Consider the following 18,016-nt stretch of genomic DNA (forward strand, 5'->3'; position numbering starts at 1 on the left):
AATGAATTAAAGGGGTATATAAGATAATCTATATATATATATATATGACTTGAAAATCGAAGGTGTAAATCACAAAGAGATGAAAAATACTCATATAGTAGGATATTCTTTTGTAAATATTTCAGGTAAATATTACATAAAAACATAGAGTTTAAATTGAAAATAATAATAATAATAATAATAAATATAAACTAGAAAAGGACGACAACAAAAGTGGGGATGTTAATGTATGTTTTGTTGACTTGTGATTTATTGTTACTTTTTTGTTGTATAAAAAGAGACGTCAAGAAGAGAGAAATAATATAGGAGAGTAATCAGTACTTTTCAGTTAATATGATTCATATTTTTAATTAATTTTATTTGACATTAGAGAGAAATTTATAGTTTTTATTGAATTATTTGTTTCTCATAAATCTGATAAAATTAGGGGTTGAAAACGGTTCTAGCTGGATTATAGGGTTATCTGATAAAGAAACCAAGAATGTACAGTAACTATAAAAGAAGCAGCAGAATAGAACACAAGTAATTAGTCAATGCATTAACACCAATTTGCAAGCTTTGATTTTGCTTGTTAAGAGGTTTCTAATCACATATATTATAAGTTAAATGTGGTTTTGGCCAATTAAGCACTATATCTATCGAAAGACCCAACCCTGGAATTGGCAAATCCAAGACCCAAAATTGCAAAAAGATCTCGTGTCCCAACACCATGGCCAAGCGTTTAGACTTTAGAGAGATGCACTTACTCTCTGTCTGCCATACTTTAGCTTTACATCTTTTAAACTCGAGAACTTCTTTCTCAATCTGTGTGCGAATTCAAGGGATTACCATTCAAGAGAATATCGATCATCATCTCCATCAGGACGAAGTTATATAAAATTACTTGTTGGAGTGTCGAGAAAACTATAAACATTGTTTATTTTTACTACATCACTGTACATCACTGCACGCACGCACGCACGCATGATACATCCAAGCGAATCATAGACAATGTTACTACAAGTTTTCTTAGTCTAAATGGCCATAATAGAGAATGCTGTCATAAGAGCAGTCTACTTTGTTCTCTCAAATAGAAGCAAAAGATTAAGAAAACAAAAAAAGGTCTCTTATTTATAAACAAAAGAAACAGCCTCCTTTACTTCTTTTGCTATCTAGCATCTACAGCATGAAATTGCCAATTTCGTTCCTTTAGAACTGTGTTTCTCACAAAGGAAAAATTGCTCTGGAAAGGCAGCAGTAGAGAGCAATGTAATGATACAATTTTATTTCAGTTTACAGTCAAAGAAGCTCAGTGATGCTTGCCACTCGAGTTAGTCTCAATAATTACACCTCAAGATCTTCTTTTTGGGAGGAACGCCGAAGAACTGAAAGATTAAATGTATCTGTGCACCCTCTCATTTCAGAAGCAAAATTTCTTCTTCTGCAAAGGTTTATTTTAGGACACATTCAGTATTGTGAAAGCACAAATCTTCAAATAAAACAGGAATGTTTTGGGAGGGCTAAAAACCTGAAACTTGGCTGCCTCTTGGCGGTCGATATATGCGAGCAGTTCCTCTTGCCCCATTAGAGCTTCATGCAAAGCCTAGAAGATATCAGAGAATCAGCATACAGAAAGACAAAGCAAGTCTTATTGATTCATTTCCAGGGTAGATAATATGACTCACATGAGTCCATGTGCATGGTGGAAAGGAGAAATATTCTAAAGAAAGACAGGAAAAAAGGGAAGACAAAGACACCTATTTTGGAGCAGGAAGAAACCAAATGTAAGGTGACAAAATCTCTAGATGAAGTGCTATCATGTGAGTTATAACTAACTGATTTACATGTTCATAATGTGGCGTTGAAAGAAAAAAGGTTTTGTCAAGCTTTTCTTATTTGGCATAACACTATCATTTTGCAAAATTATTGCACAGTCCCATGTTTAGTGAACAATAAATGGAGAATCTGATAATCATCCAAGAGGGTAATAGGTTTGTAAAAGTATACCTTTTTAGTAACTATAAGCTCGGCTTCTAATGCATCCATACGACAAACAGCAGCGTTAAGCAACTCTTCTTTCTCAGATGGCATTTCAGATGGTTTTGCTTGAAGAATATCAACCTTCGCTTCAAGCTCTGCCAACCTTAGCAAGACTGAGGAAAGGAGGTCTGCTTCGGCGAACCCAGGAGCAGGTGAAGGAGGGCGAAATTCCTCTTTTGGTGAAGGGTCTAGTGAAAATGCAGAAAAGTGGTCATCTAGCTCAGATGTTCTGTCTGGTAGAGCTTTCGCCACACGGCATGTGACTGAGCGAAGAATCGTGAGGATTGTCATGAGGAATGCCACAAGCAATGCAACTATTTGTGCACGAAGGCCTTCAGGATGTTTGAGTGTACTGGGCAGTGAAGTAGTCCCTGGATTAAGGATAATGGAAAAATTTGTCATGGCCGCTGATCAATTCAGTAACAAAAAGTAAAGATTTCAAAGAATGATGTTTAAGACAGATTTGTTCACAAGAATCATCTGACATTGGCTGTGTTCAAACTTATCTGACTACAAAACCTTATAAAGAGCTCAACTTATTGTCTATACAGAAGTCATTTTAAGATACTTCAGAAGTGTTTCTTCAGTTCAGTTAATTAGTCTACTTCATGGAAAGAATTGGAATATATAAATGCTGAGTTTGCTAAATTTATATGGTCATGATTGGGAAAGCATCATGAGATATTATGTATTGGGTCATATGGTCTTTGGAAATCGGTATCCAAAAGCCAGATGAGGTTGCAGTATATGACAGATAATTAATTAGAAGATTATAAATGAACCTTTAGATGGAAAGAGCCTCTTATTAGGAACTTCATTCTTCCATCCTGCATCCACAGCCTTGTCAACTATGGGAACACCTTCATCATAAAGTCCAACTGAAAAGCTAGCCATTTTGACCATTTTCACCTGCTAGAAATTAGAGATACATAGATCTATAATATCAGCTTCTTGTAACCTCTTCCAGAATTCATAATATGGCACGACATATCATAAGCCACCAAAAATTACACAACCAATATTTGACAAAATACACTGTATTACATATTTTGTGTCTACTTGGATTGATAATTGTTGGATATGAGATAGTGGATGAAGTTGTAAGAAGAAGGGATTTAATTTTATTGATAAACACTACAAATAAACTTTTCATATATCGAAAGAACTTATGTCAATTTTGGTGGATAAGTTACATAGGGCATTTGGTAATACCATAGTAGTTTAATTCAGTACAGTTCTTATCAAGATATGCCTTCTAACATAATGCATAGGCATTGAAGTTCACGACAAATTTCACCTAACAAGATTAAGAGTGTTGATGCTAGGTATCATCTATATTAATTATTAATTATGACATGCATGTGTAAACACCACTAGAATTTCGAAATAACTAGCTAAAGAGGACAAATTACCGAAATTCAACTAAAACATTAGAAAAGTCATTTATATTCTTTTTGGAAGCAAATGTAAATAGTGATGGCATCTTCTCATGGATGATACCCTACTCCTTAAACCTTGTTGGCACGTAGGTTAAGGTTGAGCAAAAGGTGCCAGGATAACAGCCCGTTAAGACCAAATGAAGAATGTTTGCCATCTTGGTTGTTATGATATCCTCAGAATAACAAATTACTTAGGAAAATATAACAGAAATCATGTCACTATCCCAAGCCCATGTTACACATCCAAGATGACCATTTTAACACCACAACCTTAGACAAAAGTGATTTTAACAGGAAGATGTGTGCCGTTTGTACACAACATATAAATTCAACTTACCTCTTCACGAACTGGGGTCAACTGAGGATGTGCCATGTAACTCCTTAATGCTTTTGGGGAAGCAACATCTTCAGCTTCTGAACCAGACTCAGCAGATGTATCACTACCCTTTATCTGTTCCAACAAGAGAAAAAAACACCTATTTCATTGGAAATTGTCAGACCATAAATGATGAATTATACTAACATCATTAAAACCCTTACTGCACGGAGCTGTGGCTTAGCATAAGCAATAAATTTCCCCTCGCTGTTGGAGACAGTTACAATTTGCCTGGTACATTGTGCTTCACCACTTAGGACCATCTGGATATTAGCAAATAGTGTCAGAATGATAAATAAAGAAATGTACGAAGCATGTAAAAATAAATAAAATATGCCAGTAAATGGAGAAACCTTTGATATGTTTGGGTCCTTCCAAGGGCCTTTTTCGGATTTAAGGCAACCTCCAAGTTCGGCACAGGTACAAGAACCACCAAGAAATTCTGGCAGCTCACTAATAAATTTAAGAATTAAGAAGTTAGAAGAAATTCTAAACATGAAATCTTATTATATGCAAGAACAAACAAATGGCACTGCATTTACCTGGCATCAATTATTTCAAAGAGCTTACTTTGGTATTTAGTCCCAAGAACCTGAAGGAATTATTAGAGATTGTATTAATATGCAATTCCTAAATCTGTAGGGCAAACTTCACAACAGAATTGAATTACTCACATGTATTTTTGAAGTTGTTTTTGGGTCAAGGAAAGACTTCACTGTGCTCCATAACAGCCTGAAGCCTGGACCAGCATTGACGATAAACATTCTGAACAATGTCTGTAGGGACCATCAGGAGATACTACTGTCAGGTGAATCTCATGAAAATAAATACAGCCCTCTTTTAGACCTAATAATAGGAATATAATCACAAACCTCTGGGTAGTTATCACTGTCAATCTTCTGCAACCGAACAATCAGTTCTCGGGCAGTCTTGCTGAAGTTTTTCAAACTCTAAAAACAACATTACAAGCATCAACGATTTGCTTAAGAACATACTACAGTAAGACAATATCTATGCATGATACCAAATTTAATAACGTACCACGCCTTGAACATTTAGAATTGTTGTGCTTGAATCAATGTGTTTTTTAGCAGCAATTGAGCAAGCTGGAAACTTGATCAGAAAGCACCTCTCAAACTCCCTTACGTGGTACTTTACATAACGATCCATAGTTGTTACCTGCATGAGTTTGTTTGGTTCAACTTTCCCCAGTCTTTCAATATAGATAGGTCTTCCTTCTTTGTCAACACCATGATAACCATGAGGATAGTACTGTAGAACTTCATCTAACTCAGTGAACTCAAAATCCTATGAGAAAATAGGGTCCGTTAGACAATAATCAACTGACTTAATGACAACTACAAAAATAAATGAAGCCTGTACTACAATATCAGGAGGAGCAATAAAATATCATCAAGGGGAATAAAGTTAGTACAGAAGGTTCCTCTATCAAGAGCTAACAGCAAGTTCAGCGCCAAGAACATCAAAGTGACAACAGAAAATCTACAGCAACAACAAGCAGTTTCTTGGATAAGACTACATTAATTCATCGATATAATAGGATATTACTGTTTTTGAAAAAGAATGAAAATAAAAATGTGATCCATCATCATTTGCAATGTTTTAAAAAAAATGTAGACAATAGGCAGGCGGCTAGGGGTTGCCTAGCATCTCGGCACTAGGCGGGTGCCTAGATATAAGGCAGTCAAACAACACAAATGAATCTCAAAAGAGTCATATGTATTGGCAAGAAAAGTTGTTGTTCCTTACATAGAGGCAATTGTTGTTGTTGCTATTGCAGAGTAGTGTTACAGTAGGGCAACCAAAATCCTAGTTGTTGCTTTTCTCTGTAGTGGTCGTCAGACAAACATTAACGCTACCTTAGGTTATAGTTTGTCCCTTCTTAGTCACTGGAGCTAGTTATGGACAGAAGGAAAAGAAAGCACCTATCGCAAGGAAGTAATTACTAGAATATACTGAATTTAGTATCCTAACAATTCAAAGAAATGTCCGTAGGTCATAATTGAAGATTGGTCCTGCACCATGTAATTACCATAGATCTCTTCTACTCTATACACTATCCATTTTCTTGACAGTTTCTGCTCTACACACATCCACTAACACATCTCAAACAACTAGACAATGGAGACTATCTTATAAGTTACAAAAGCACTTACCCTTTCATACATCCCACCTTTACATAAAGAAAATTACTTCTTGTACATAGATACACAACTGCCACAATCCAGAGGGAATCTATGACATTAGAGTGGTACCTCATCTGACCTTCTCACATCTGCCTAAACAACTCTGACAAATATCAATGTGCCATTAACCTTGATGTTCTAAATCATATTATGCACACAATTATATATCGTCGGCAATATGGTAACTGGTAAGAGATTGTCAGAGCTCCTCTAGGAGAACATCACAACTGATACTTTTAAAACTAACAGAATCATAGTTGCTACATCCTAAATAATACAATGCATAAAATGGAGGGGGGAGGAATCAAATCTTATAAAGACTTCATCTATAAATTTCCTCCAGGTCTCTTGATGCATTTTGCTGCATGTCTAGTAATATTTCTCAACTAGCTCTGCAACATATGCTTTTTGTATCTACAAATATTAGTAAAAATAGCTCCAACTAAGGCTTGTGCAGAGAAGTTATAACTCAGCCATTTTATTCCAGCATTATATATAATGGAATAGTTCGCATGGATGAAGTGTCTTGTAAGAGCAAGATGTGTGTGTAGTCCAGATAGGTTGTTTCCATAAATTAAAACCTAGGATCACAAGTTGTACGGTGGTAACTGTTATATGTTATTATCATACTAAGTGATGCTCTTCATATCAACATTCGTGGACCTTATAGAGATAGATCAAGAAAAGAATTTTACCTCTACTATAGTATCAGCACCATAGTCCTTCCTCCATTGAAGCATTTCAGCCCACATGTGCTTTGCTTTGTCAATATCAAATTTCCTTGCTTTCAAAAATCTAAAATAAATCAAGTACTTTGCACATTAGATGCAAGAATGTAACAGTTTCAACAAAAAAAAAAAAGATTAAAAAGAAGAAAAACGAACTTATTTATATATAGCACATGTTTGATATGTCTAACGAGATGTATGCATAACTAGAAGGATATGAATTAGTAGTCCTGAACTTTTCTTTTCTTTTGGCTTCGGTTGGAGACTTGTAGGTATAACAAATACTCATGGATGTGGTCCAAGTAAGAATATTCACATGGGAAAAGCCAAAACAATGAATATATATGGACTCATCCCTCTGAACACACATGCACAGAAACACGCGCACATATAGACGTACTACATGGAAATTCTGGCAAAGCCAAAGTACAAAGATCAGATTCAAAAGAGGCATAATCTCCCAGAAATGTTTACAAACCATAGAAACATATTTGCAGAGTCAAAACTTTAGGAAGAAAGAAGAGTTGAGGGTACCTCAACAGCATATGATAATCATCATGCTTTGCAGGCAGTAATTCATCCAAAATTAGTGATTGACGAAATGCGTCAACAGCTTGCAGCTCCTCAATGTCTCGTACATCTTCAATTGAAACAGAAATAACTCGACCATCACTCTTCCTCCTGTTCTTTTTCTTTAAAGAGTGCCTAAACTTAGTTGATGCGTTTATAGCCTTCATCTTAAGAGACCCAATTCTCGTTCTCCTTTCATCTTCTGAGTTCTCAACGTCTGACTTACGTTGCTTTCGTTCTTCATGACTGGAAAATCCCTCAAAACCTGAAACAAAATAATATTCCACATAATATTATATTTCACACATCAGTAATAGAATTATATTCCTTATGTCAGAACTAATTATTGCTTGTTAGAGAATGGACAAAGTAGATATGTGCTGTTTTACACCAAATAGAGAAGAAAGCTCGGATACCTAAAGCCCCAAATATTAGTAGTCTCTTAGATAGAAGGCAAGTGAATAATGAGAGTCAAAGTGATTAATATCTATTTACAGTAAAGCAGAGTCGACTGATGCTATGACAAATCAAATTTATTTGCTATTGTATGAGCTGCAACAAACAAATTACGAGTCTGTTGGAGAACTCATAGCACATTACTTCGAAATCTCAACCCACAACCAAATTCAGCCCCGTAATACCATACTACTATACTAACCCCGAGATCTAAAATTCGTAAAGAACCCATAAAGAATGCAACTAGTACAGATCAATACAGAGACACAAGTATTTAACAAACCAAAGTAGAAGAAAATTTTCACAGAAATGTTAGTCGATTCTGGAGTTTAAACAAACTTACAAGGCCTCGCGAATCGATCGAGTGGCCCCGACATGATCGACGACTAGCCAAACGCCCAAAGATTAGAATATTTCAGATCGCAACACCTGGAAAAGAGCTGCATTCACATCAGAAACCCTAAAAAGCCCTCGAAGCGAACCGATCGGCGCAGAAACAGATCAAGATCGAGATCAACGTACCTCGAAAAGACCGCCGCAAAGTGGGGATTCAGATAATGAACGGCGAAGCGAGCGATCTGGGCGAGAGGGGATGGATGCGGAGGAAGATTCCACGTGGAGCTCGGAGAGAGAAGAGGAAGAAAGGCCCGAGAAATTAGAAAGAAGAAAAGAGAACGCTGATAAAACTTATAAAAGAGCAAAAGATCGCCAATTCCTCGGCGGAGAAATCGGGGGGATTAAGAAATTTTCGTTTTCTTAATTTAATTTAAGTCGGTCGTATTTTGGACACCGATTAGTAAGCGAAGCAGCGTGTGGGGCCCGCTCTTCCTGTTGCCACGTGGCAGGAGAAGGTTACACGGGATTGGGCCGACGCCTGTTGCCTTTGGTGACCCACCCACCCCACCGTAACGGCTATGAATTTTGTCCCCAGGATTAGGAATAATAATTTTAGTTGTTTTATTGCCTCATTGGTCATCGTTGCATTACGTTACGTCTAGTATGAATGTGAGGAGTTGACTTAGTGAAGACGAGTATATTTTGTTAGAAATAAGAGTCAAGTAAAATAATGCTATGCTTCATGCCTTCATACATTTTTTTTTTATCCTTGAGCTGGTCCTCTTCTTATCTATCCTTCCAATGATTAGTCCACTCTCTTCTTTGGTCACAAAAATAATGCTCCCAAATCAAGGTCAATGTAGTCAAAGAATTTGACCTCCAATTAAGCCTACATAATTCTTTCTGTTCTTGCTTTTTGACAAATTAATATTGGGCCGATTCAATACAAGCAGGCAAGAGGAATAGAATTTGTATTATCTCACCTGAATTGGACACATGAATTTGATTTTTACCAGAATATTGGTTTGGTTTACTCTCTCTTAATTGTACTATAACATAACGCAGAACATCTTTGATCATGTAGATAATTTTTTTTAAATCTTTACTAGGAACTTTTAAATATACGTAGAGAGTACTAACTAACTAACTAAATAACTAACAGATCATATACAGCTATTTTCTTCTTATTTAAAGCTTCGAAAGATTATGGTAGGTCAAAAGGCTTTACTCGAACGGTGACTCCGCCTAAGGCTAACGTATTAGACATCCCGTTCAACATATAGCAGCTGTTAATACCCCGTTCAAGATATTGCAGCTTTTCTTTGGTTCAACTTGGACCCAATTTGTTTTCACTCGTTTTTGCCCCATAGCTCAGTCAAGACTGGCTACATACAAAATTCTTTGGGCTACTTGGAGTAGGGGGCTCTGTCACAGCTCGAAACAATGACTCATTTAACTGTAGCGTATCGACTTAGTGCTTAGACTAGAAAACTTAATACTTTGATTAGATTTGGTGGGCCTTTCTATGGCTCAGTTATGGAGCCCTGGAGGATTATCACTTTGTCCAAGTCTAGTCTATATGCTCTTGAATTATCAAAGAAAGAAAAAAAAAAGAAAGAGGAGAAATCTTTAGGTAACATACAGCCTAAATTTCTAGAGCCAGAAATAATTAAGTAGGAAAAGACATATAATATGCACAGGTGACAGAAGGAAAAGGTAGGACTGTTGGAACAAATGTAGCCTTTAAGTAGATAAATTAGAACAACAACCGGCTAACCTCTCTTCTGGAGAAAAGAAAAAAGAAAAAGACAACAACAAACCAGCTAACCTCTTTATCATCGGAATCACTAGGTAGTTGGCAATATTATATTCTCTAAAAAAGCTTAAGAAAGTTCTTTTATAATCCAATAGTTGGCACTGGAATAGAAATGGACAGAGTACATAAGCAAGTCACCATCACATTTTTTTTTTCAAGACTCACGAGAATGGAATAATATGGTGAAGAGAGACTACGAAATGCTTCTGTCCTCAAGCAAGTCCCAGTTTTGTTTGCTGGTAAAGATAGATAAAGCTCGACCGAATCAGTCTCTTCTACAGCTAGGTAATTGGGTCTAATGAATCAAGAAACTGCTACTCTCACTGCTTGCTGTTCCTAAAGTTCATCCTGCAGAAATCGATAGAGAAAACTATCAATTTAGGCAAGAAATAAATAAGTAAATAACAAAGAATGTCTACAATGCAAAGATGAGGTAAATTTCAAGCAAGATAAATGCTCAAACAACTAATTTGGAGTAATAGTATGGTGGTTTTTGGTTCTCATCACAAGTATATGAAGACAAATGCCTCTTTGCTAGTGCAATTTGGTCAGAAGACTTTTGATGCTTGAACAACTACATTCTTGTCCTCAGGCATTTATGTTATATTACTCAAACATGAAGGCCTTGAAAGGCTCAGTAACAAGCATAACCAAATGGTAGTGCATAGTGAACCTAGAAAAAAATATTCTGGATGCAACTGTTCATGTTACCATGTTACCATTATTTTGATTGAGTTGGTCAAATATATGCTCATGGCTCTACTATTTATATACCCTATGCTTCTTTTGCCCAGTTGCATATTGTGCTAATTCATATGTCATGGATGGGAATACACAGAAACGTCACAGATATAACACGTGAGCAACCCAGAAAGGGAGAGAGACAAAGACAGAGAGATAGAGAGACAGAGACAGAGATAGAGAGACAGAGACAGAGAAAGAGAGAGAGCAAGGGACGCATACATGACTTGTTGTATCATCTTCCTCTTCTGCATCATCATCAGCATCCTCCTTTTCATCCTGCAATGGAAAAGTTTCACTGTAAGTCATGAATAGATGGACAAGGTAAGAATATGTACCAGATAAGGAAATCCACAGGGAACTCACATCAGAATCTTCAACATCACTCTTAGTTTCCTCCTGTTGAGAAAGCAATAATTTCAAAAGAAGACAACGAAGCACATTAACATATGTTTGTGAATCTGAGAATCAAAAGAAAATTAACAAATGTACCTCATCTTCTTTCCTCTTGTCTGCTTCATCAAAAGATGCTTTTTCAGCCTGCAAGAAGAGAAAATGTCGAAATAAGAGCACTTATTTTATCAGAGGAAATTATGGCAGCAATTGACAAAGGCATCCACATTATACATCTTTGTGCTTTCCCCAAGTTTCTTCAGCCAGCTGCTTGGCATAGTCAGGGTCATCACAGATCAGAATATTATCAAATAAAGTTCCAGATTTGACCTGAATCAAGGAGACATCCAACAATAAGATAAACTTTCGGCACAACACTTTATAGGTGAAATGCAACAAAAGGGATACTATGTTACCTGCCATAACTCGGTTCCCACATACTTCAAGTTTGGGAAGACATAGAGCTCAGGATCATCTTTGAAATCTGTATAAATTAGTTCCAGTTACCTCACAGAGGTAAGAAAGAAAGTAGTCCAAGAGTACAAGTTAAACAGATATATGTATAGAAGGTTGCAGGACAAAACCTGGGTTATCAATCATCGGCGGCTTCCACTTGCCCTTGTAATTAGGATTCTTAATTTTCTACAATGGCAAGGTGAAAAAAAATATTTCTTTCAGCCAGTCAATCAACAGTGCAAGAGTTTCACTGTTATACATACCTTTTGCTTCCATGGACCTTTGTACTCGGGATTAGGAATGGTTGGGGGGGTCCATTCACCATCTTCCTCGTCATCCCAATCTTCTGGCTGTCGATCAATATATTTATACATGAAGCAAAAAATATCAAATATACCTTAAAAATCACGAAAACATGACAAATTGATAGGCACCTTATTAGCATCAGGATCTGTTAGTTCTTTTGGAATATCATCGTAACCCTGTAAAATATAAGCAATCAAACAGTATTAGAAGATAAGAGAATAAGATGAATAATTATATATAAGATGAAATTCACACTGGAACAGTATGTAGGTGTATAATAAGATAATATGAAATAAGGGACAAGATTCCAAAATTGTTTCAGGCAAAATTAATCTGTAATCTTATACTATACAGTGTTCACCTCAGGCTTCTTGTCCTCAGGATCAGGAATATATTCTTCATCATCCCAATCTTCTGGCTGGCAAATTAGCAGGATTATATTTAGTTAAGATATTGGAGATGCTGATGTAAAGCGAGGAAGAGTTTGACTTTTATTATGACCTTCTTGGCTTCAGGGTCCTCAATTTTCTTTGGCGGAAGTATGTCCCAGTCAGAGTAAAGACTTCCAGATTGTTTCTCCTGGTTGTCAATCAGAATGCTATATGTATTATCTGGCTGGATAATGAAAGTATAAACATGGGTGAGCTGGTCTGTTTCACAAGGAACTTCCTTCTTTATCAAATGATTTTTCCCATTGCGAGTCAGTATGGCATGGACTTTCTTTGTACTAGAACCACAAATATCTGGTCCGAACATAATACTGCATGAACAATGAATTGTTAGCAAAACTTAGGACAAGTCTCAGCAGGCTACAAAGAAACTTCGAAAATTTATTCTCCCCTAGCAGGGGGACTGACAGCTTTTAGGTAATGCAGTAGGAACAGAATTATCCAAAGGCTGTTCCTTTTGAGGTAGGCAAGCTAATTTTTTAGGCAGCCAGATAGCAAAATTGAGGTTACAATCTCAAAGAATTGTATACATAAAAACTCCTTGGTTACCTGTAAGGTGTTTCACCCCCAAATTTCTTTTGATCAATCTCACCAGTTAACAACTTCATATATCCACCACCACAATCAAGCTTCTGCTCATGCTTGACAGAAAATTGGAAAACCAGAGTTTTGTCCTTGTTACTGAAGTCAGGAAATTGCGCAGAGATGGCAAAGAACCTATAATCAGGATAAGTCTGGATACCTGCATACAGGAAGACAAATCTTGTGCTGCATTGAGGTCTTTACAAATTTCTAGATCTACAGGACTATACATTCAGTTGATCAAATACATTAAAATTTCCTTCACCCTCACAAACAAACATTTGTACTGGATCAATTTCAACTACTAATAACTTATTTCAAGTATTAAATCTAATTGTACAGGTTTGTTAGAGAAAAACTTTTGATAAATTTTACTGTAGCTGGATAGTTTGAAACAGAGTATCAGAAAGTTGTAAGAATAGGGAGAGCATGTTGGAAGGATATGTAAAGGAAGTAGATCCACATAATTTATTGCTGCATAACCGAATATACAACTCCTATGATGGTTTCAAGCCCTCTTATTGTTTTATGTGAATTAAAGATCATGAAAAACTGCCACCTCCGGATAGTTAATCATTATATTGAATAAATAATATGGCCACAAAGAGAAGAAACTACAAAAGATAAATATCTCATATTCTCAGGGTAACTTCCCAATTAACACAACAGGTAAACACATTAATAACTGCTATTATTTCCTTGTTATTCCACCTTTCAGCCTAACATATTGGGGACAACTGCTGTTACTACTGTTTTATAAATATTTTTCCAGTAGTTCCTAGTATTTTCGTTGTAACAGTCCCTACTATGTTCACTGAGGTATAGTAAAATGTTTTTCTATTTAATATTTAGATAGTTAATGCTATCCCAATTAAAAAGACAATATAATTATGATGTGTCAGTAATGAGGATGACATAGTTAGTAAGATCCTATGATACTAAGAAAAAAATGAAGAATAGACACAACATTTCTTTTTATAGATTTTCTCTATAAATTAACATTTAGTTTACGTTTATTGGAGACAAGCAGTAATGTACACATATGCAAATGGGAACTTGAGCTTTCCAATCGAATGATCAATTCCATAGGATGTGATCAAATGTATAACTTCACAGATGAGATCACATGCTAATCCCTTTCAGAATTGCACATTCCTATTAGAATTAATATTCCTTTAACTTAAAAGAGTAGTAGCTTTTTCCATCTTCTCGCAAGGCTGTCAAATAATTATAACCCAGATGATTATCTCACTCTCATTTTTGAACAAATCAAAAGTGTGCAACCAATAGAATAGCTATAGAATTTTTTTGAGAATATTAGATGTAATAAAGAATGAAAATGACAAAAAAAGAATAGTGAAAGCAGAAGAACAAATACCCTTATCGGTTGGATTGCCACTCCACTTTCCAGATGTGTGGTTCCAATCCCCAGCCGTGTTCTTGTCCTTCTTCCAATCAGATTTCACCCACCTTTCTTCCCACCCATCTTAATCAGCCATCAAAACATAATGATAAATTTTTAAGTGACCTTCTCAAGAAAACAATGCATAATAGCATAGATGCATGTAAACGTAGCAAACAAAACTTCAACATAACGTTGCTCAGTGTCCACAAATAAAAATGTGTTGTTATAAAATAGAAAAGTGTAGATTTCCTTGGGATGCTATTATGGTGTCACAACTTCATAGTGACCGACATTTCATCATTCCATGTTGCAACTGTGCATGTAACTTATAGAGGCTTCATCTTTGTCTACAATGTGACCAAACCATAAAAATCCCATAGGCAACTCAGAAATACTGCTGATGAATTCATAGCTCCTCTGTGAACTAAGCCAAATGAATATCTAAAATCGATCTTTTCTTTTTAAACACAACTTAATTTGCTGATAGACAAATATCAATGATGATCATAACTAATGGTGAACAATAGTGTAGCTTTGCATAAACATCAACAAAAAATATACCATATTTTTTACTTTGTGGTGTTTCCATTTCAACTAAATAGTACTTCAAACGTACATACAATTTGAAAATCTGCATGAACTACTAACAATATCTGACAAAAGCTAAACTAACAAATACAAGTAAACATCATCTCCAGATTTAATCAAGTTTTGACTTGAATTCCTGTTTCAATTACACATCTGAAGAATTGCTCGCCTGGAACTATCACCTGAACTACCAGTTTCTGTTCATATACATTAGACTTAATAGTGCTCTGTACTTCGCAATGTACTTAACAAGTCCCAATTTGTTGTCTCGAACTATTTCTGGTACCTGATCTAGACGTTTATTGCTCATCCTCATCCAAGGAAAGTAACCCATATCAGTCAAAGTAGACAAACTAACTTCACAACTATGAGAACAATGAGACAGACCTAATAAAAGCCTACAGTAAAACAAGCACTCAGCAGATCCAAGTCGCAGCGAATTTTAAGAAGCAGGTTCCCATTAGAGAAGCGCGAACAACTTCAACCAAACAGATAGAAAACATAGTAATCCCTACATCCCAGACTCTGCACCGATCCGAATCTTAGAGGAAACAATCCATTCCGACACCGCTAAGATCGAAAACAACTAACCAGGTAGATAAAAACGCCACAGGTACGATCAATCGAACTTAAAAACGAAGAGATCAAGGATCGAAATCGAGAAAACTAGAAGAATCGCAGTACGATCAATTGCAGTTATGAGAGTGGATCGCTTTACCATCGAAGCGCTCCTCGAAGAAGACCTCGGCGGAGGAGAGTGAGAGAAGTGCGAGAAGAGGGAAGAGAGCAAGGAGGCCTCGTCTCCTCGCCATTTCTTCCTGGGAGATCGATCTGAGCTGAGTGCTGACCTAGGTGAGCTCGCGGATATTTATAGCTCTCCTCGTAGTGAGGAAGAAGGCCTCTCGTTCTCTATTTAAAATTTTCTTCCAAAGTAATTTCTGAAATAGGCGATAGTCTAAATTTTTTCAAGAATAGGTGTCTGCCACGTCAGACAGCAACTTTTAGCCCATTAGTTAATTGGCCTGGACCCTATCAAGATAAAAGGCCCATGTATATATATATGTGATAAATATTTTATATAGATCATAAGCTTGATAAATAACTAATATATATATAAACTAAATTAATAATTATTGTAAGACAGCACATAACCAAACAACGTAAATGCTCAAATGTGTGTGTAAACACATCACTTGAACGAAGGCAGTTCATGTCAAATTGTACACAGAAGTAGAGAGAAGATTGCTTAAAATATGGCAAAGTATTTATTATTCTCATGGATGGGGGCAACTGGGCTTGTCACATAACCTTAAATTAAAGAAAAAAGAAGAAGAAGAAAAAGAATCATTGCGATACATATATAAGTAAGTAAAGATCAGACTCAATCTCATAAGCAAAGCATTCAAGACACTAGCAATTTAAGAATTAATCTTCCTGCAGTTCTTCCTAATCTCCCCCTGAGATCCAGTGAGTGGGGAGATGTTCCCCATCTTAACTATAGACTTAGCGTAATGCTGGAAGAATATATCGTTATTTTCCGCATATAATTTAACCAGCTTCATCGTCTCGCTGCTCTTCGTGAATAGCACCTCGTCGGAATTCAACAGACCCTTGCCGTCCAAAATGTTCTTGTAGTAGTAGTTATCAAACTTGGCAGGGCTAACAAAATCCAAGGGGAAGAGGTTGTTATCGCCGCCGGATCGTGGACATCCCGACCGGAGACGGGCGGCGTAGGATTCTTCCAGAGTGCCGTCGGCGACGCCATTGCCACTCTGGTTGTATAGCCTTTGCCGGAAGCTAGTGCAACGTGACAGCCCAATTGTGTGGCTACCTGTATTAGATTAATGGACACATGTCATGAGAATTGAAATTTGGATCATAGATATAGCTGCTGTCTGGTTTTGAAGTGGACGGTTGGTGATCTTACCGGAGAGGGCGACGAGATCGCCGACGTCGAGGCCTTGGCGATTGAACTTGGTGATGATGGTGGGGAGAGTGTTGTTAGGAGCAGGGATGTCGTTGTTTGAGCCACTTTTGCTTGCGTCTAAGGAGTCTCTCCTCCCAAGTGGAACCTCCCAGTATGGGCCACCAGCCTAATTCACAATTTAAAACATATTAGATAATATTAACAAACTAACATAAGGAAAAGAATGTCTCTTCTCAACGTCGTTGTTAGCCAAAATAGTCCAGTAGGAGATGGTGGTTATATATATATATATATATATATATATATATATATATATTGGGGGCCCAATGGATATGATGGGGGCTTGTGAATAATTTTTGGAAGTCTAAATTAATATTTAACAAGGGCCAAATTGGAAAGAAAAAAGAGAGGGTCTCACCAGAACCGTCGAATCTCTCGCAGCAAGGGCCAGGATGTCGGCGCAGGAGACGGTCTGGGGGCATTCCTTCTCCAACGCAGACTTGATGTCGTCGATGACATTGAAACCCCTCGCCGAGTTCTTGTTTGGGTTTGACCCTTTCTCGCTTACTATACTCCCTCTGCTGTCCAACAACAAGGATGCATCACAGCCCTGCATGCAAGATATACACACATCCAATTTTAGGTTTTGGTATGAACTTGAACACATTGTGAAAGAAAAGCTTAAGAGCTTATGTCTGCCTAGTGAGGGTGGAATGACCAAAATACCCTTGGAGAAGTAAGTAAGGAGGTATGCATGCATGCATGCATGTCTACTAGTGATGACGAGAGAAATTTAATGGACCTTAACAAAGCAGTCATGGAAGTGAAGCCTCAGAAGAGAAGCAGCCATTCTGGCCTCCTTCGCCACCGCTTTTGCGATGACCGACTTCACGATCTCTTGAGCTTTCGGGCACGAGTGGTCGTAAAACTGCGGGTAAAGATATCCGCCGGCGAAGCATAGAGGAGTAGTACTGAGAGCAAGAAGTGAGATGATAACCACAAGACACTTAATGGAAACAGCCATCTCCCTTATCCTATAGCTTCTACAAGAGAGAGAGAGAGAGAGAGAGAGAGAGAGAGAGAGAGAGAAGGGATTGTGATGGATAGATAGATAGATAGATAGATAGATAGATGGAATGAGCAAAGGATATTTATAGAGGGAAGGAAGAGTGTTTGTATGTGAATAATAATGACTTGAGAGAAGAGGTTAGGCAGATGGGGT

General features: G+C 36.9%; 3 protein-coding genes across 4 annotated transcripts; all 3 read right to left on the reverse strand.

Moving 5' to 3' along the window:
- Positions 1-1,083: 1,083 nt before the first annotated feature.
- LOC140792380 (phosphatidylinositol/phosphatidylcholine transfer protein SFH8-like) lies at positions 1,084-8,563 on the reverse strand. Of its 2 annotated transcripts, none has more exons than XM_073143349.1 (15): positions 8,318-8,563; positions 8,139-8,224; positions 7,304-7,604; positions 6,737-6,836; positions 4,876-5,142; positions 4,707-4,784; positions 4,509-4,610; positions 4,377-4,426; positions 4,188-4,287; positions 3,999-4,097; positions 3,796-3,909; positions 2,802-2,928; positions 1,987-2,390; positions 1,508-1,582; positions 1,084-1,420 (listed from the first exon to the last, which is right to left on the reverse strand). In XM_073143349.1, the coding sequence occupies exons 2-15, from the start codon at positions 8,170-8,172 to the stop codon at positions 1,400-1,402; spliced, it is 1,872 nt and encodes a 623-aa protein (XP_072999450.1). In that variant the 5' UTR covers positions 8,173-8,224; positions 8,318-8,563; the 3' UTR covers positions 1,084-1,399. The 2 variants fall into 2 exon arrangements, with proteins under 2 accessions (XP_072999450.1, XP_072999449.1); XM_073143348.1 differs by having other exon boundaries at positions 2,802-2,931; positions 8,318-8,505.
- Positions 8,564-10,000: 1,437 nt separating this feature from the next.
- Positions 10,001-15,777, reverse strand: LOC140792326 (calreticulin-like). The gene is made up of 14 exons (XM_073143250.1): positions 15,586-15,777; positions 14,253-14,360; positions 12,842-13,034; positions 12,345-12,603; positions 12,205-12,261; positions 11,972-12,019; positions 11,801-11,887; positions 11,666-11,723; positions 11,498-11,565; positions 11,316-11,411; positions 11,181-11,228; positions 11,055-11,087; positions 10,911-10,967; positions 10,001-10,295 (listed from the first exon to the last, which is right to left on the reverse strand). The coding sequence occupies exons 1-14, from the start codon at positions 15,677-15,679 to the stop codon at positions 10,284-10,286; spliced, it is 1,218 nt and encodes a 405-aa protein (XP_072999351.1). The 5' UTR covers positions 15,680-15,777; the 3' UTR covers positions 10,001-10,283.
- A 332-nt stretch (positions 15,778-16,109) lies between these two features.
- LOC140791680 (peroxidase 72-like) lies at positions 16,110-17,917 on the reverse strand. The gene is made up of 4 exons (XM_073142291.1): positions 17,597-17,917; positions 17,213-17,404; positions 16,795-16,960; positions 16,110-16,698 (listed from the first exon to the last, which is right to left on the reverse strand). The coding sequence occupies exons 1-4, from the start codon at positions 17,816-17,818 to the stop codon at positions 16,286-16,288; spliced, it is 993 nt and encodes a 330-aa protein (XP_072998392.1). The 5' UTR covers positions 17,819-17,917; the 3' UTR covers positions 16,110-16,285.
- Between the last annotated feature and the right edge of the window lie 99 nt (positions 17,918-18,016).

Source organism: Typha latifolia, chromosome 7 (genome assembly GCF_019914945.1).
Source record: "Typha latifolia isolate L0001 chromosome 7, TyphaL0001v2, whole genome shotgun sequence".
NCBI classification, from domain to species: domain Eukaryota; kingdom Viridiplantae; phylum Streptophyta; class Magnoliopsida; order Poales; family Typhaceae; genus Typha; species Typha latifolia.